Source organism: Tiliqua scincoides, chromosome 2 (genome assembly GCF_035046505.1).
Source record: "Tiliqua scincoides isolate rTilSci1 chromosome 2, rTilSci1.hap2, whole genome shotgun sequence".
NCBI classification, from domain to species: Eukaryota; Metazoa; Chordata; class Lepidosauria; order Squamata; family Scincidae; genus Tiliqua; species Tiliqua scincoides.
Window position 1 is genome coordinate 206,199,457 of NC_089822.1, and position 19,807 is coordinate 206,219,263.

At 44.2% G+C, this 19,807-nt stretch overlaps 1 protein-coding gene across 2 annotated transcripts in view; it reads left to right on the plus strand.

Moving 5' to 3' along the window:
- HEMK1 (HemK methyltransferase family member 1) overlaps positions 1 to 12,698 on the plus strand; it is a 48,609-nt gene extending 35,911 nt beyond the window's left edge. For both annotated transcript variants that reach the window (XM_066615118.1, XM_066615117.1), the window contains exons 9-11: positions 40 to 135; positions 10,899 to 11,012; positions 11,288 to 12,698. In XM_066615118.1, the coding sequence (XP_066471215.1) occupies positions 40 to 135; positions 10,899 to 11,012; positions 11,288 to 11,339 (262 nt within the window). In that variant the 3' untranslated portion in view covers positions 11,340 to 12,698. The remainder of the gene's footprint in view (positions 1 to 39; positions 136 to 10,898; positions 11,013 to 11,287) is intronic.
- Positions 12,699 to 19,807: the final 7,109 nt, after the last annotated feature.

Below are 19,807 nucleotides of genomic sequence, written 5' to 3' on the forward strand. Positions count from 1 at the left end.
TGATGCTTTTTGTTTTTTGACCTTATCTTTGGTCTCTAGCTATGAGGATCTTGGGGCACTGGATGGAGGAAATGATGGCATGAGTGTGATCAAAGAAATTCTGCATCTGGCTTCTTACATCCTCAAAAACTGTGGGTGAGTTCTGGTACTGACCTCTTTTCGTACTATCAGTGTATTGAAGGGCTCAAGAACTGGGTATGATGCCTTCTGAGATATGCCATCTGGCCTTACAGGCCTTAGGGTGCAATCCTGAGGAGGTGGCGCAAGTCCGAGGAGACCCATTGGGGCAAAGACACCTTGCCCGGAGGTAAGGGGAAAAGTTTCCCCTTGCCTCTGGCTGAGCCACCTTGGGCCCCTATCCTGTGCTGGATTCAGCGCAAGCTCCTTGGCTTGCCTGTTCCAGTGCAGGGTAGGATTGTGCCCTTAGATGGAGAGAAATCAGGCTGTATGCAAATGAGAGCAACTTCTTTCTTCCTCAGTTCTCTTCCTTTTCTATCCCACCCAGCCTGAGATGGAGAAGGAACACACAAATGAGAGAAGAAATTCTATCCTTGCCCTCTTATTTTGGTCTCTTTCTTACTTCTGGTATTCCTCACACTGGACAGGAATGACCATTCTTACAAACAGTAAGAATATAGAGCTGGTGTGTCATAATGGCTAAGACACTGCGCGGTGAATCACATGTCTCTGGTTCAAACCTAGTCTGCTTTGGGCAAGCCTCTGTGTCTTAGCCATCTGTCTCAATAGCTGCAATATGGGAAGAATAATACTTATGTATCGTACAAAGTACAGTAGTTGTAAGGAACAGCATAATCATGTGAAGCATTTTGCACACCAGTGCTAAATAGTTCATAATTTCTGTGAACATACTCAGTTCTGCTGATAACTAAACTGTTTAAAGTTGTTCCTACCTTGTGGCTCACTCTAAGGGAGTGACCTGATGACAAAAGGAGTGGGGATCCCATTGGGTAGTCCTCACACTTGGCAGTAAATCCTACATGTAGGCAGGATCCGAACACATTGGTGTCTTTCCTTTAAAGTTAGAGTGAACAGAGAAATTCCTATATTGCGAAAGCTTGAACTTCCATATTCCAGTAACCCAGACCGAGAGAAGACATGTCGTCCTTCCTTTTCCCATGATAGAATACAATATAGCAGATAGCAGGTGACAGATTATATGTCTAACCCAGGGCTTCTCAAACTGGGGCGTCATGACCCCCAGCCTGTGGGCCCTGGATTCTGCCCCCTTAAGGGCCGGGGGAAGGCAGCAACATGATCCTCAGGATTGCATCACTACAGGGGACTGGCATGCACTTACCAGTCCCTTCTGCAGCCTCCCAGGGGTGCAGGGAGCCCTGTGTGACCCTTTGCAGGGCTCCCCAAGCTTCAGAAAGTGAAAGTGAAGCGATACACTCCGCCTCTGGTTTGCAATTGCAATCGCTCTGCTTTCACTTTCTGAAGCTTAGGGAGCCCTGCAAAGGGTCATGCAGGGTTCCCCGCACCCCAGGGAGGCTGCAGCCAGGACTGGTAAGTGCATGCCAGTCCCTGCGCCCCCCTTAGCGACACAATCCTGGGGATCGCATAGGTGCCTTCCCCCCACCCCCCCACTGCTTTCCCCACTCCCCTGCAATGACTTACTGCTGTCCTCAAAGTCCCTGAGAGTTTGAGAACCACTGGTGTAGCCTGATTGGTGTAGAGCAGTGTTTTTCAAAGTGGTGGTCTGTGAACCAGTGGTGGTCAGCAAGCCATCATATACTGGTCCCCAGCAAATTGTCAGGAAAGAAAGAAACAACAGTAATAATGCAGCACAGATATGGCACCAGTCCCTGGCACCTTGTGGGGGGGGGAATTTACAGTCCACCACATCAAATTGTTTGAGAAGCACTAGTGTAGTGGACAGGTGAGGTGTTTGAATTCTACTGCTCTGTTGCCACTGACAGTTCAAGCTGGATTAGTACCACCAGTTAGGTACTTTGACACATGTTTGGCCCATGAATATGTGGGGTTTAGAGCAGAGACTGTTGGGCCACATCCAACACTCCAAGCAAGTTTCCCAGTACCTTCTCGCTCAGAGCTTCCACTGCTGATGCAAGGGTGCTTGGGTGCTTGTATCAAGAGTGGTGTGGAAGGTGCCAGTTCCAAGCCAGCTTGTCAGCCTTTTCAGTACTGAAGGAAAAGATGCCTTGAGACTGAAGCTAACTAAAGTACCCCTCTATAGGTCTCCCAGCAATTTTCCCTTGACTGCAGGGAAACCTGTTGAGCAATCTGGCTCAGAGGTGGCACTTGACTCTCCGATGGGCTACATTATGTAATGTGCCTGAGAGTCATTTGCCACTTCTGAGCTCAGCCATTGCTTGGCCTTCCTGGCACTGGAATAGAAATGTTGTTCCAGAAGCCTCTGTGGTAATAGTTGCTCTTCATTCCAGCACTGGAAGGAAAATCTGAGAGTGGCATTGGCCTGGTCAAAATCAGCTTCACTTTCCTTGCAGCGGATGCTCGCAGAACTCAAGGCAGTGCACCTTCTCTGATCAAGGTGTGCGTGTGAGCAGCAGTGAACATAATGACGGCAGCAGTGAGAGATAATGGCAAGGAGAATTTCAGTCCCATTTATCAGCTTGATAGGCTGAAAGGTTGGCCTCCCTGATTCAGAGTATTTCTTACCAAGCAGACTACAGGAATGCTTAAATCAAAAAGAAAAATGAAAGTGTTAAAGCTTCTAGCACACGTCTTTTTAAGTTTCAAGAATCAAGCATGGAAGATGATTGAACATTTTCCAGCTGATTCTCCGGGGGGAAAATAAAACTAGTTGGTAATGTTTTTTCTGGAGCATGAGAATGAAAACTGGTAACAAATATAGTGCTAGTTATTTGTGGGTTTTCAAAAAGTGCTGATGATTTAACAGCCCAAAAGAAGCACTGGTGTTTTAGAAAAAGCAACTTCAAAAATCTCTTCTGTAAAATGGGAACTGGAAACCTGTAACCTCAGGCTTCAGGGTTTATAATAGTGCTTTTGTTTATAGCCTAGACCTGCGGTTTTCAAACTCTCCGGGAGTTTGAAACCCGCAGTAAGTCTTTGCGGGGGCAGGGGGGAGGCGGCAGGAGCAGGGGGAAGGCAGTGATGCAATCCCCAGGATAGCGTCGCTCAGGGAGCTGCAGGGACTAGGATGCACCGTCCAGTCCCTGCAGCAGCTGTCCCTGTGTGCGGGGAGCCCTGTGCGAGCGCCTGCAGGGCACCCCAGGTCAGGGAAAGGGAGAGTGGGGCGATCGCGCTCCGCTCCCGCTTTTGCGGAGGCAGAGCAGATCGCCCCACTCTCCTTTTTCCTGACCTGGGGAGCCTCTGCCGAAGGTTGCGCAGGGCTCCCCACACCCCTGGGAGGCTGCAGGAGGCTTGGGCAAGTGCACCCAAGCCCCTGCAGCCCCCCTGAGCAGTGCAATCCTGCGGATCGCGCTGCTGCCTTCCCCCTGTCTCCTGGCTGCCCCCACCCCTTAAGGGGGCAGAGGCCAGGACCCACAGGGTGGGGCATCGCAACGCCCCAGTTTGAATACCACTGGCCTAGACATATAACAACTCTTCTCTGAAGGTTTTTGATTTTGTGTTTTCCCCCTCAGAGGTGGAGGAGGCATTGAGGGGAAAAGCATTTAAAGTCACAAATGAGATCCACACCCATATGTGGTTGATTCAAAGGAAGTGTTTTGTGTGGGAAAGCTCTGGAATTCTGAGAAGCACTTACTGCGAGGGTTTGGCTGTTTCTCTGTCAGTTTATTTTGTAGCCTGCAAAACTGCCACAGGCAGTTATCCAGTTGAGATTCTTAGGGATGGGTGTAAGATTATGCAGTCATTAAGGTACACAGTCATTCAGATGACTATCAGTGCAAGCTCAAACTTGCATTTTGAGATTCTTAGTATGATAATATAGAAGATAATTTTATTCTGGTGATAGTTGATAAGTTCTTAAGGTCTTGACCACTGGCATCGTGAAAGTGAGCCGTAGCGCGTGTTTACTCACAAGTAGGCATACCTGCCTAGTCCATCGGAAAGGGCAGGCTGAGAGGAATCCAATGACACCAGAATGGTCCCGATCCAATGAATGCAACCCCCAAAAAAACACCCGAGAAGCTCCCCTCTCCCAGCTGCGAGTCTGAGCCCAAAACAAAGCCACGTGGTCATGTTTACTCACAAGTAGGCGAACTTGCCTTAGTCAAGGCAGGCTGAGAGGCAGGCTGAGAGGCTCCAAGGATGTCGGAATGGTCCTGATGCAATGAATGCAGCCCCCAAAAACACGGAGAAGGAGGTCCCCCCCTCCCAGCTGTGAGTCTGTGGAGCTCTATGGAAAGTGAAGCAGCCTCACATCATGTTTACTCACGAGGAGGCAGATGTGCCTTGGCTGGTCGTCAGGCCAGGCAAAGGGGAATGTGAGGACACTGGAATGGTCCCAATCCATGGAGCTGGAGCATAACAAATGCTCCAGAAGGCAGCCTCCCCCCCCCCCCCCCACTAAAAAGGACAAACAAGTGGCTTGATCTGGTGGTAAGGGGAAGTTCTCTATTTTGCACTTGCAAAGCTTTAAATATTTTCTCTTGGTCTAACAATGAGCTATCACTTTTGTTATCTCAAGGCACAGGCTACTCTAGATCTGTGGATATAGTTATGGGGGCTTTTTTATTTAACTTAAGGCGCAATCCTAACTTGTAGACAAAGTCCCTTGACAAAGTCCCTTGGGAGGGCCTCCGTGAGGGGCCGTGGTGTTGTGGGGGGGGTGCGGGGGATGCGGGCCGCACCGGGTGATGAACCGGGGGGGTGACGCTCCCGGGGGGGGGGGTGACGTGCTAAAATCACGGCTTTAGGAGATAGCCTGTCATTCCATACACCGTTGGATGTGGAATGTCCAGCGGAATGCAATGTGAAAAACAGAATTGAAACAACTCATTTCCTTCAAAAGGTATGGCCAAAAAACCGGAAACTTGGCTGGTGGTCAGGCCAGGCAAAGGGGAATGTGAGGACATCAGAATGGTCCCAATCTGATGGAGCTGGAGAGCAACAAATGCTCCAGAAGGGGGCCAGCCTCCCCCCCCCCCCCCCCACTAAAAAGGGGAAAAAAAGAGACTTGGGCTGGTAAGGGGAAAGTTTTCTATTTTGCACTTGCAAAGCCAGGTGGGTCTTTATCTTGATATGCCTGAAATAGAAGAACTTTAAACTGGGCACTGGGGAGGGCTGGAAATCTCACTGATTCTTTTTTTTGGGGGGGGGGAGTGTTATTGCAGGCAGACTACAGAGTAAGCTCCATTGACCACTGTGGGACTTACTTCAGAGTAGACATGCATAAGATTGGGCTCACAGGCTGCAATCCTATCCACACTTTCCTGAGAGTTAGCCCCATTGACCACTATGGGGCTTACTTCAGAGTAGATTCACTTGGTGGAACAGGACTGGCGCCCCCTCATGTAATTATTTTATTTTAATTTAATTATTTATAATTATTTATTTTAATTTCTTGATGATGTCACTTCTGGCCGTGACATCACTTCCAATGGGTCCTGGACAGATTGTCATTCTAAAAAGTGGGTCTCAGTGCTAAAAGTTTGAGAACTGCTGCAATAAGGTGTTAGTAAGTTGACACGGGGGTGTGTGTGTGTGTGAGAGAGAGAGACTCTAAAAGTTTTCAGAATCACTAAAATCAGAGTTTGGAGGAATAAGACCATCATGCTATATATCAATCAATGCGTAATTTCATGCAGAATGCAATGAAACAAACCACATTGAAATATCTGTGTTCTAACAAAAGGTACAGCCATAAAACCGGTGGGGGCAGGGCAATGGTACATCACCACACCCACCTGGGGCATTGCCCCGCCCACTACATGAGGTGACACGCAGGCCTCCCCCACCGGGTGACTAAAATCCTATTGACGTCACTGCTCTTGACCAAAAGTGCCCTCTTGGTGTACTCCAGGATAGATGCAGCTTTAGTAGAAGTGTAAACTCTTATACTGCCTTATGCCTAGTCTGAAACTACTGATTTGGAAAATGATAGGGAATTATGATGGTTAGTTATGTGTAAAATTATGCTTTGCTTGTTACCTTCCCAAGTCTGCTTGGCCCCATTAAGAGACAGAATGCCAATCTAGATGAACCCTTGGCCTGATCCAACAAGAGCCCTTCTTTTTGTTCAGCTTTAGTTTTCTGGCCCTAAGGACCAGATGGCTACAAAAAAGCTATTATTTGAATGTTGTTTTGTGCTGCTACTTTTATTCAGTACTTCCTTACACTTCCTTACTTCAGTTGAAATCCCAAAATATTTTTGGGTGTGAGCTTTTTCCTTGCAACCCCATTGCTTCATTGATGTCATAGTCCTATGGCTGTACGGCTTTGTTGTTTACACAGATGGTGTGCTTTGCCCATAGGAATAAAGATGGCTTGAAGTGGAAGTGTTTAAAATATCGAGAGACTACAAATCGTTTGGCACAGTGAGAATATAGATCATTCTGTGCCTATATATATATATATATATATATATATATATATATATATATATATATATATATATATATATATATATATATATATATATATATATATATATATATATAGGCACAGTGGCACAATATAGAGCATTCATGGTGCTCATTCATATAAATATGATTTGTTTGTTTCAAATTTTGGGTATATTTCCCCACCCAAACTCATCGTTTCATTATATCCCATTATGACCTCTAAAATCTACTTGGAATGATGCCTCCAGTACTTGATGCTCCAATGATATTGTCAGAGCTAAGAAGACACATAGAGAGGCAGTGCCCCTTGAATCAAAGAATTACTTTCCCCTAGAGACTTTTCACAAGTCTGAGCATTTTTTAGAAGTGTTTTATTATGTTGGGGGAAGAGGAGATTTTTATACCTGAGTTTCAGCACACATAGTATAATGTTAATTTGTTTCCATATATAGTATTTTTGTAATTCAATGGATATTTTAATTTTAATGCGTTTAATTTGCGCACATTGTGTTTAATCTGCACACATCCTGTACGTTTAATGTGGATTATGTGCTGTGGAATAGATTTAGGAAATGAAATTCAGAAATAGACTGTCATAATTCAGTGTCATAATTCAGATGCAAAGTCTGTCAGTTAAAGATGAGTGTTGCCTGCATTGTTTCTTTTAAGTGTTTTGAATTGGGAAGAAACAATACTGTCTTCAGTAGATTGCAAGTTCTAAAATGTGAGGCAATTTCCTTTTTGCTTATTCTATTTCCTAATACCAGTTGTTTCCCCTCCCATTTTTAGTTGTTCACATGAATTAGGCCCATCTCAGATGTGCGGTTATGCTATGGGAAAACACATCCATGAGTCACAATGATGACCATACATTCAGTGCAATCCAGGGATTCAGTGCAATCTAGGGATTTCTTTATAGCAAAAGCCATACTGGTCCCTCCTCCTATGCTGCCAGTCATCCTTTGGCAGACATCCTGTATCTGTATGTACCCCATCAGCACTTGCCGCTCTAAAAGTGCGGGAGCATTCCCCCGGGGGTTTGCTCAGAAGCACAGACTCCTTAAAAGAAATATAGCATATATATTGGTCCATGCTGCTGAGCACAGACCTGAGCCCTTTCTAGTTCCTCAGTGGTATTTTCATATGATTGGTGAGCACATCGTATGTCATCACAGCTTTCTGGGAACACTGAGCGGCACAGACCTCAGCTGAAGGCTGCAAAGCCTAATTGGAACAGTGCCTGGGAGTGGCCCCCATTGAACATAATGGGATTTACTTCTGAGTAGGCACACATAGGATAGTGTCAGAAAGCCCTTTTCCCCGCCTGGGAAAAACAATACTGTGCCTCTCTGTTGCTCTGTGAATCTTGTTGGAACCTGGGGCAGAGGAGGCGGAAGCCTCCATCAGTGTTCACTTTGGAACAACGAAAAGGTGAGTGAGAAGAGAATTAGATCAGGACAGCGGTAATCCCCTTCTTTCTGAGCTGTGCCGATGCACAATTTGAACACTTACTGCTAAGTGGGCCTGCACAGGATTGTGTCAGAAAGACCCTTTTGCTGACTGGGGAGAAAAAGTGCCTTGCCTCTGCCATGCTCTCAGTTGGAATGTCTAGGATGGGGAGAAGAAGAATGTCTAGGATGGGGAGAAGAAGCTTCCATCATTCCCTTTGGAACAGTTAAGAAGCAGTAACCCCTTCGTGCTGAGGCACACACATACACACAGCGTAACCCTCATTGAAGTCAGTGACAGCAGCACACTGTACTGGGCTTGCACCTAGCTTGTTTCTCCTCTGTCCTGAGGGGCTCCTTGAGGAAAGAAGAGACAGGGCAGCCCAAGCCACAGGGTGCTGATCCAGTTCACACACACTCATCCCCCCTTTGTTTTGGAAGATAATATTTCTTTGATGGGAACTGAGCAGGGAAAAAGAAGACAGAATCGCTCAGTGGAAGAAAGCTATGTATTTAATGCAGGCACTTGCAGTCAGGAGGCCAATGCAAGTGGAGAAGCAATAGATTGCAAGAAAAATTGTGAGTCAACTTAGCCGTGACTTGATCTGCAATCCTACACACGCTTTTCTGGAAGCTAAGTTCCATAGAACACAATGAGACTTTTCTGTAGGCATACCTAGGGTAATATAAACAATGGCACCCACGGCATCTCCCCACTTCTCCTTTCAGTGGGAAGAAGACCAAAGCACTGACTAGAGGGGCCTCATTGGCAATCCTGAATGGGGGCTTCCTTCTCCCTTTCTGCTTTCCACCAGACCCCAAGCAGATTCACAGAGCAGAAGATCAAGCAAAAGCCACTTTTCCTGTTGTCTCTCCTACTCACCACAAGCAAGAGGGCAGAGACAGCTACCCATTAAAGCTGAAAACAAGGAAAGATTGAGCTTTGGAAATGGGGGGCTCCAGAATGATAGAAGGGGGAATCCAAATAAACGTATTATGAAAAGCAAACTGTCATAAAATAAAAAGGAAAGGGTAAGGGAAGTCGTCCCACAATGGGGCTATTTGATTCTGCGGTGGCTCTTGACCCATCACAGAATCAAGAAGTCTTTTGTCAGGTTGCGAGGCCTGACACGGGGCTCAGGATCCAGTGGAGCTGAGTTCTGCCAGTCCCGCCTCACTCCCTCCCCCTACTGTACCCCTGCCCCAGAAAATCTTCTCCCCACTTTCCCCCACTAACCGCCACCCGGCAGTCTGGGCAGCAAACTGCCAGTCTCCCACTGGTGCTGGCCCAGTGTGGGTTTGTGCTGGGCCAGCTCCACGGCTCACTGGCACTAACCCTCACAAACGTGCTTTATAGCACGTTTGACTGGGCTGTCAGTCACTCCAGGAAGGCAGTTTAAGAAGGAGCTATTTTTATTCACGAGCAGAGAAAGGCTTCTGTTATTCAAGGTGGACGCATTGTGTATGCTCCAAGAAATATACTAGATTTGTTAAGAGAACCTGGAGGTTGGCTCACGGGGGTTTTCACCTATGGCAGCTAAAGGGATAGAAAAAATGCTGAACAGGTGGGAAGAGGGAAGAACAGATTGCGTAGTCAGTAGGCTGCACTCAGAAAGCATGGGGGCCCCTGGCCAAGATTGCTTTCCCAGTCTGCTGAGAGAAGTTGATACCTGAGGTACTGAGTTCAGCTGCTCAGGCTTTGTCAGCCAGATGAATCAGTGACCAAGGATATCTAAGGAAAGGAGTAAGGGTTAGATGAAGTGTAGAGAAAGAGGACCAGTGTGCATGCTCAGATTGTATCCATGCGCAACTTGGCTTGGTCCAAGGAAGAGAGGAGTGGAGAGGGAACAAGAGAATCGGAGAGACTGGTTCAGGATAGAGAAGAATGGAGAAGTAAGGAAGAGAGGGAAATTGGCTTTCAGGCTGTTGGCATTTAGATTTATCAACATGTTGCTTCCATGACCACATTGATTGGCTGTCGTAATGATTACTAGCAGTAAGCAGTACTGTGTAAGTCACTCCTAAGAAAAATCATTACTCAAGACCTCTCTCTTGTTTAAGTACTTTTTAAAATTCAAATTTCAGTTTATTTTAGATCCATCTTGAATTAGGCAAATTCAAGTATGCTCTACCATTAGAATTTATATAATGAAATACAGGTGTTTCCCACCTATATCCGGGGATCCGGTATCCACTGATTCAGTTGTCCTCGGATCAGGGGGGCATGCCATGAAGAACGTGATGTGCAGGCACCCAACCTGCATGCTAGAGGGAGATTAACTGAACATTAACAGGAAGTGCTTCCTGTTAACATTCAGTTAGTCTCCTGCCTGAGGCATGTAGACTGACTGCCTACAAGTTGCTCTTCAGTTTAGCAAGAATGTTGCTTTGGTAAAGTAAGAAACAGCCGCACTTCTAGCAATACTACACAAAAACAAAGGTATTGGGCAAAGGGGCTGCTATTTTCATAGGGTTCCCCGTATCCACAGTTTCCATATCCACAGGGGCGCTGGAACGGAACCTCCACAGATACAGGAGGCGCCTGTACCAAGTATTTGCCTTCCCAAGTAAAAACTGGAATTTGGTTCCAAAGGTCTTCCATCAGTATCATAATTTTCTATTGGATTTATGAACCAATTCATGATAGTTTTAGAGGCCCAATTCGCACAACCAAAGTAATCTGTGGAAAGTGAGGCAACTGTTGAATTGGACAGTGTTTGCCTCAGTGTTTGCCTGAGTTTATCCATACTTAACATGCAGCCACAAAGCTGCTGAAAGCAAGCCACATATGTGGTTGTGCTGGAAGCTTAACATGTTTGAGCAATCATACACATTACTTCAGTATGTGCTTTAACTCTGCACAGTTCCACGGATCCCACTGAACATGCCAGTTTGCTCATGTGAAGTGCCCTCCTCTTAAGAAAGTTTTGCTCGAGCTAACCGTTTTGTCTGCTTTCAGGAGTGTGTTTCTGGAAGTTGACCCCAGGCACCCAGAGATGGTAAAGAACTGGCTGTGCAGTCGCCCTGACTTGTCCCTCTCTGTGTCTACTACCCACGAAGATTTTTGTAAAAAGTAAGATTGGGGTGTTTTCAAAATCACAAATTTGTAGTGTCAGTGTTGGTCCATTATAGAAGAAAAATCCAAAGTCCAAAGTAGTTCTTTTTGATTGGTCCTAATAAAGGCAATTTCCATACTTTTTCTCCTAACGAACCAATGCATCCACCACACTTCTGTCCCACAAAAGTGGGACATTGCATTGCTTGGTAAAGCAACTTTATGAAAGGAACTGCAGCTTTGTAACCTCTTCAGTGGTATTTACTGTTGTGACTTGCCTTCTTCCTGTACAGGCCAAGGTTCCTGCATATCCGGAAACATGGGAGAGAAGACAACAGAAGTTAATGAGCTGTTCCATCCTCCGAGAATTGTTGTCTTTAACATCACATAGCAAAATAATGAATCTTTTTTTCAGAACTCAGTGCTGCAACAGGAATTTGAACCATTAATCTACAAAAGTGTGGTCTCAGACAGTCAGTTCGTTTATGGTGAATGCATCAAGTGTTAACTCATCTCACAGATGGAGACTTCATTTGTATAATACAAACACCCTCTCAAGAATGGATGCTAAATGAAGAAAGTCATAAACTATAAGTTATGTGTCTGTTGCGGTTATAACACGGAAGATATATTCCCTGCATCAATCAGAGTTGTGTGTGTTTTTTGTTTTTTTGGGTTTTTTTGCAGTGCTTTTTTCCTGGCAAGGGCTTTGCATCAGCAAGAATCAGTTTGAAGTTGGCACTGCTATTCAGTCACAGTCCAAACATGGCTAGGCAGAACATCTTCGGTGAACATAAGAAATGCTTTGCTGGATCAGGACAAAGCCCATCTAGCTGAACTTTCTGTTCCCCATAGTGGCCAACTAGCTTCCTCTGGGAAGCCCATAACCAGGAGAGAAAGGCATACTTCCTCTCTCTTGCCATTGCTCCCCTGCAACTGGTACAGTGCCGTAGAACCTGGAGCTTGTGCATAGCCATCATGTCTAGTAGCCTTTGACAGACCTGGGCCCCAGGAATCCCTTTTAAAACCATCCAAGTTTTTGATCTTGAGCACGTTTTGTGGCAATGAATTCCACAAACTAATTATGCACAGTGTGAAAAGGTATCTCTTTTGTCCATTCTGATTCTCCAGCCAATCAGTTTCAGATGAATCCCACACACTATGCTAGTGTAAACATTGCAAAAATGAATAAACTTTGATGGTAAAATTTGGCAGGCAGTTTGAACTTTGTATTATTAAATCTTGCAGCTATAGCTGTCCCTTTCTTGACATGCACAGCTTATTTTTGATTCCTGTTTAGTTGAGGAAAGCTAAAAAAAGTTTGTTTCTGTTTACCTTGATCTCTTAATCTGGCTGCTACCAGAAAAAGAAGCCCAGGGCAAGCCCAGTGATTCCAGCAACCAAAGCAATTCAGGTTGGCAAATGTAAAGCTGTGTGTGGTCCAAGAGGTGAATCTGACCTTGGTTTCCTTGCTGTGCAGCCGAGGATGCTAGTGTGCATCTCTTGGAGTACTCAGTGCAACCAAATGAGGTGGCAAAATGGAGGCAGCTCTGCGTAAGCTTGTATGTTCAGTTATGAAATACAGTATCTATTCAGCTCATTACTTGTAAGAAGTGTTATCCCAAAGGAGAGGGGGAGAGAAAATTTATATGTATTTCGACTGCAGTGACTTTGAATTAAACTTAGACCTTTGCCTTTAGTTCAGATCCATGTTCAGACTTGTTTATCCATAGTTTTTGATCAGAAAAAATTACTCACCCAGGAGGAATGTCTGGAGAAACAGAAGATGAGTTTGCCGAAGGAAAGAACCAAAGTGTGTGCAAGTTATAAATAATTGAGCAGTTTCATACTGAGTTATCTTTTTTATGTCTCAACATGTGGCTCCATATCCTAGCTGGCCAGTGGGATATGGTCTGAATATCGGGGGGAGGGGGTTAGTAGTTTCAGGGATAGATTCACTAGTTTGACTATGAACCCCTGACCAAGGATTTAGAGCATTCCTAAAACCACTTATAAATCTGGATTTAGGAAATGCTGGGTCTATGCAGTCCATTTAAAGATCACAAACAGTACAGCTTAGAAGTAAGTTCCCTGAGATCAATAGAACCTACTCCCAGGTAAGTATGTGTAGGATTGCTGCCTTAGGGCCCAATCTAGAGCCCTTTGCGACAGCTCAGCACTGGCACACATTGCTGCAAACATGCCGTAAGACACATTTGCAAGCCCCTACCATGGGCCCAGTGCCAGAGCTAGCCCAGCACGAGCCCACTATGGGCCAGCTCTGGTGCTAGGCCTGCATTCCACCGCCTGGCAGTTGCCCACACCGCCTGGTGGTGAAGAGACTGGGGGTGTGGGGGAAAGTGGAGAGGAGGTGTGACAGGAGGGGGGGGAAGCAGGGAGAGGGTGGGGAGGAGGATGAGCAGGGAGGGAGGGGGAAGGACCAGTGGAGCTCTGCTCCACCAAATCCTGAGCCCTTTGTGGGACCTTGGAGTCTGACACAGGACTCTGATTCTGCGGCAACTCCAGAGCTGCTGTAGAAGAGCTGATGCATTCACCATCTTAACACCCAAATTCCTTAAAAGTACTTTGAAGAAGTTAACAAGAAGCACACCATATTACCCATTAAAGTGGCTGAAATGCACTGCAGCAGATGTTCAGTGTTCTTGAGGACATGCCCTCGCTGGCTGTAGTCTGTTGCACTGTAGGTGAGGACAAAGGGCATTTTGAACTATAAAATTTTAAAACCACATGCTCAGGTTCTCTATCTAAAGGAGCTTGTGATTTCTTAAAGAGGATTTTCACACAGCTGGAAACCATTCACTAAACATCACTTCCTGTGTTAAGATTGCTGAAAGGGTAAACCTTTCTGATTATGAACCCTATCTACAATTTCACACACTGAGATAGCCATTAAAGATGTCATATTGCATATTTCAGATTATGTTCTAAGGCACCCTGTGCAAAGAGGTACTCACTTGACTTAAATCATGGGCTGATTTAGCAAGTTTGTATTTTTTAAGCTTGCAATGTGTTTTTCTATTCTTATTTCCTTTCTGGCAACAGCCTGGTGAGGTTTACTACCATTCGTGTATTTTCATTTTAGGAATGCTAAAGGGATGCTGTGGGTGATTTCCTTCAGGGCCAAACTATATGTCAGAGAAAGCGCATTGCTAATTGATGATCTGAACTCTGGAATATAGCCACCCTTCCTCCTTGCACACTGCAGTCCCAAGGCCCCTTTTGTTTGCTGTGTTTTCTTTGCTTTTTCTTTTCAGCAAAGGGGCACTTCTAGCTTTTTTTTTTTTCCTCTTCCAGTGTCAGTTAATGACTGTCTTATTGTAACATGTAATTTTGGGCAGCCACTGAGTTTTGCCACTAAAGTGGGATCTAGAACCCAGGCTAAAATCAAACATGATCTCCACCAATCCATACTGCCTATATCCCTATATTTGGCCTCCTGTTTTTCTTTCTTTAAGCCATTTCTGCCCAATGTTGCATATACACAACATGGACCAAATGTGTACACCTGTGGGCCAGGCAAAAATGGGTTAATAGATTATAGATTATATCAGAGTTGTTGACTTCACAATTCTTGTGCCAGTGATGTTGCTGTCTGCTCCTTTTACATCTTTTATCTGATTGCTGTTTTTAAGAATGTTCTTGTTATATGTTTTTTATCTTGTTTTAATTTGTGCTTTTAACTGTGTTTTTAATTATTATTGTAAGCCGCCTTGGGTCCCTTCAGGGAGAAAGGCGGGGTACAAATGAAATAAATAAAGAAATGGTCTGTAAAGTCACAGAAATCGTGACCTTTTTTTAAGGACACAGGTAGAGATAATTTTAAGGACGTAGGTAGAGAGAGAGCACTGCTTGCTTTTTCATGTCTGTGATGCAGTAGCAGCAGCAAAGAAAAGGCCAGCCTTGCTTTATGCAAGGCCTTGTATAGGCCTTGCACAAGGCCTTGTATAGGCCTTGAGCTATTGCAAGACCTTCATTCATTCATATAAGTTCATCTTTAATATATTCATTTATGTAAACATTTGTAAATTTATTCAAATTTTAAATGTAAATTAATTCTTTTTTTCCCTGGCCCCCGACATAGTGTCAGAGAGCTGATGTGGCCCTCCTGCCAAAAACTTTGGACACCCCTGGTCTAATTGCTTAATAAAGCTGCAGGGAGGTATTATTGCTGTATTTCTCATTTCATATAATTGTATCAAAACTTAATACACCTTATTCTTATTCTGGCACATATTTTAATACCTTGGAGCTTCCAACAGGAACAGCGAGGAGCATTTTTCCCCCCTGAAATAACATTTGCCGAGTCTGGGTTTTGTTTTCCTTCTGAGGCTACTGGAGATTGGGTTTCTTTGGGGACAATGTACCGCATCTGTTTGACCGTTTCGGCTTTCTTGGAAAAGTGACTAGAAATAACATGGGTTTGGCTTAAGTACCAGGAGGTGGCGCAATAATTTTGACTATGGATGCATAATAATCAAGAGTTGTTAAATGGTCACCAGGAGGACCCTGGTCTAGTCAGGCAACTACTCTGCTGTCTGTTTCTCGGAAAAGCATTTTGGTTGGGGAATTTCATCTCTTCCTTTTGTATCAAATTGTTTAGCCTTATTGAAGTAATTGCAAATTGTGTGATTAACTTCATGCAAACCAGGACTGTTTGCAATTATCCTATTTAGTACTCGTGTAGTGTGTTTGAATGTTCAAAGTGCTTCACATTTATTCATCTTGCAATCCTTACTGCAGCCAATTCTGGTGATTATTATGATCCCTGTATTACAAACTAAGGGAATGGGGGTGGGGCAATACTCAGAGGAGTGACTAGCCTAACAAGTTCATGAGTAGAGGTGATATTTCAACTGTGGAAATTTGGATTTGTCACTCAACCTTCTTGCCCAGTCCTAACAATCTTCAGCTCTCAGTGGCACTCTGAAAATAGATATGCAGCAGGGGGTCAGGAGAGCTGGTCAGTTTGTTGGTGGGAAGGACCACAAGAAATGTCACAGTGTATGTGATCCCAGAGCTATGTGAAGTAGTCTTGGGAGCAAAGCTTTCAAAAATGGTTGGACATGGGATAGCCAGTGTAGTGTAACGGATAGAGCATTTGACTTGAACTAGAGAGATGAGTGCTCAAATCCCAGTTTGACCATGAACCTAACCTTACTGGATAATCTTGGGCAACTCACTGTATCTCAGTTTAACCTGTCGTATTGGATTGTTGAGGATGACATGGGATAACACCAGGTAGTTGTACCATCACAGAAGCCCTTCATTGTGAAAGGAAATTGGAAAGTGGTGAAACATCAGTCAGAACTTTTCCCAAACTTCCAAGCAGCATAATGCCTTTAAAGCAAGCACAACACTATTAGCAAGACTGTGGTTTCCTTAGATCCATAATACATAGTAGTACATAATATGTTTAGTATGTAAACACCATAGTAAAAGCAGGTTAGTAGGTGAAGGAAAGTCTCTTATTTGTGCAAATATTGTGCTTTGAATCGTGCTCTTTCCCTGTAAACTACAAGTGGCATTGCATTTGGCTAAATAGTATTTGAGTTTACTAAACCCTTTGCCCATTTAATCTGGAATGTTAATTTTACCATAGTCAATGGAGTCCTAAACCCTCTCATACCAGGAGGTTGGGGCAGGGAGGAGAGGCTCTCCACCATTTTACAAGTTCAAGATATACACCATCAGTGACAACAGAATTATCAAGCCTTTCCTTGGCATTTATCAAAAATCAGGAGGAACATTAAATAAGAATCTAGCCTTTAATTCATAATGGATTTGAAGCCCCATGTAGTATATTGACAGAGGTGGCAATCCTATCCACACTTACTTGGGAGTGAGTGACAATGACAATAATGGGACTGACTTCTGAGTAGACAGGCATAGAATTGGGCTGTGAGAGACTGAGGGCGCAATCCTAACCAACTTTCCAGCTCTGGCATAGCTATGCCAGTGGGGTACGTGCTGCATCCTGCAGTTGAGGGGCAGCCATGGATGTCTCCTCAAGGTAAGGCAATGTTTGTTCCCTTACCTAAGAGTTGCATTGCCCTTATGTCAGTGCTAGAAAGTTGGTTAGGATTGCAGCCAGAGAGTTCCCTACAGAGAGTGGCTCAGCCACTAAGGCTGCAATCCTATATACACATTCCTGGGAATTATCCCCTTTGAACACAATGAAACTTACTTCTGAGTAGACCCACATAGGTTAACCTTGAGCAAGCTGCTCACTACCAAACCCAACCCCCATCTTCAGTGTGGGGATTAAAACAAATGACCTCCTTTACAGGTTGTAAGACTACTGAAATTATATTTCTGAAGTGCTTTAAAATACTTGAAAAGTGCAATATAATATTTATTAAGTTCTAAACACTTGCCCAAATATTTCACCCTCCCACAAGATCACCTACAACACAAACCTATGCATGTATATTCAGAAGTAAGTCCCATTGAACCCCCTTTCCAGGTATTTATAGGACTGCAGCCCCACAGTTCAGCTGCACTGATTTCATCTGTTGAGAGCCCCCCCCCCCCCACCATTTGATAGATGGGGTTTTATAAATTACGTAGCTATAGCAGTGTTTCTTAAACTGTGGGTCAGGACCTACTAGGTGGGTCGTGAGCCAATTTCAGGTGGGTTCCCATTCATATCAATATTTTATTAAAATACATTAGACTTGATAATATCAAGGTATGTGACTGCATTTGGGGAAATGTTACCAATCTGTACTTTTAACAGGCTACTATGTATATGCTTTTAATAATAATAGTCAATGGAACTTACTCCTGGGTGAGTGTGGGTAGGATTGCAGCCTAGGATTGTTAAAAATGTTCCTGCCTGATGATGTCACTTCCAATCATGACATCACTTCTGGTGGGTGCTGACAGATTCTCATTCTAAAAAGTGGGTCCCGGTGCTAAAGGTTTGAGAACCACTGACTAGAGCTTCAGCCAGGGTTAGAAGTCATCAGGTAGACAGGTTTTTGGCTGCTTCTTGTCCACAAGTGCAGATTGATGTCACAGATTATTTGAAATCCCTTTTCGGTATAAGAAGAGACAAAGACAGTTTCTTCTCAAGTTCTCTGCATCACCACATGCAGTTTTAACAAGTCTTGCATTCATCAATGGGAATATTCTTTCTAATATACATCAAGTAGAAAATTATTCTCAGCCTGAGTTGACTCCCAGTGATTTTTTTTTTTTTTTGTCAAAAAAGCCTAGGATTAGAAAGAGCCCTCTTGTCACAATTTTTCTTTTGTAACAGTATCTCTTGAGAGCTGCAAACACAGAAAAGCTCCCTTTCACATTGTGGAGAACATCTTGTCGACATAATGGGAGACCTTATAGGGCAAAAAAAATGGGGCCTGATCTCTAGTCACACGATATAGCCATCTTGTGGAAGCTGAACAAATCTCCGTCCAGGCACCAATGCCGCCTAGGAACCCCCATGTATGCCACCTTGAGGTATGATGGCAGAAAGGTGGGATACAAATGTAGGAAGTAAATAATATGCAAACTGTTCATATAAAAGATGGTTAAGCACATGAACTAAATGCATCCAATTTCTAATCCTGTTACAGATAACAGTAGAGAGAGAGCAGTATGTGATGGGTTTCAGAGTTACAATGTAATACAGTATTAAACCTGTTTATTCAGAAGTAAGTCCTACTGAGTTACCAGTAAGAGCACATACGATTGAAGCCCTAGTCCAAGCATTCTTCTTCTTCAGCTCTTAGCTGGCATTTGGGGAGCAAGTTGTCCTCTCCACCAGTATGCTGCTGTAGGTGCCACTAGGATCCTTGCGTCATTCATGACACACCTCCATTCTTGGTGATTGCTGGTGATATTTCTAGCCTCGTCTATGGTCAGTTGCTGGTTCCTTAGATCTTCCTCAATGTGTTTGAGCCACATTTTCTTTGGTGCAATAGTCCAAGCAAGCACTGTTGGTTTGTAGTTGGAACAAATTACTTAAAAGGTTTCAGGTTTTCATCTACATTTTAAGCACAAAGTCAACTGGTTTGATTCATTTGTAAGCTGTTTTCTCAAAAGGTCTGAGAATTCTATATATTCCAGAAGCACTGGGCTCCCATAGGGGTCTGTGCCAATATTCTTCACCTGTGACTACAGCCAGTTGCTTTGCATTCTAATGATGTCCTCCTTACCATTTCTAACTACATTTTTATTCTAGGAAAGCAACAATATACCCCAGAGTTCCATGTAAGTTGAAAATGTGGGCATGTCTGCTTTTGTAACCAGTTTTGGAAACTGAAACAAATCACTCATTGCAACAACCCAAAATGTTATTCTCAGCTTTTTGATAATCTTTATGTGTGCTGTCTTCCAACTGGTTGCCAAACTAGCAAGCGTGAAATGATAAAATGTAATTACATGCAGTACACACTGTTCATCCCCTTGTCTGCCACTGGCCTGGGAAGAAGAGTCTTTGTTCTTGTGGCAAAGCATAGTTCATTCCATTCTTCAGGTCTATGTAGAAAGATTTGTTCCGTTCTCAAGCTTCTTACAGGAACCATTAAAAAAGGCACCATGAATTGCAGCAAACATAATATGAACTCACCATCCCACACAATGCAGAGGCTGAAAGAATAATAAGGTTTTGTGGTGAACACAATGCAGTGTAACAGTTTAGGATCTCAGGCAAGTGGTATTTTCAAATAACGAGGGTGCCATAAGAACAGGCCTGCTGGATCAGGCCATAGGCCCATCTAGTCCAACTTCCTGTATCTCACAGTGGCCCACCAAATGCCCCAGGGAGCACACCAGATAACAAGAGACCT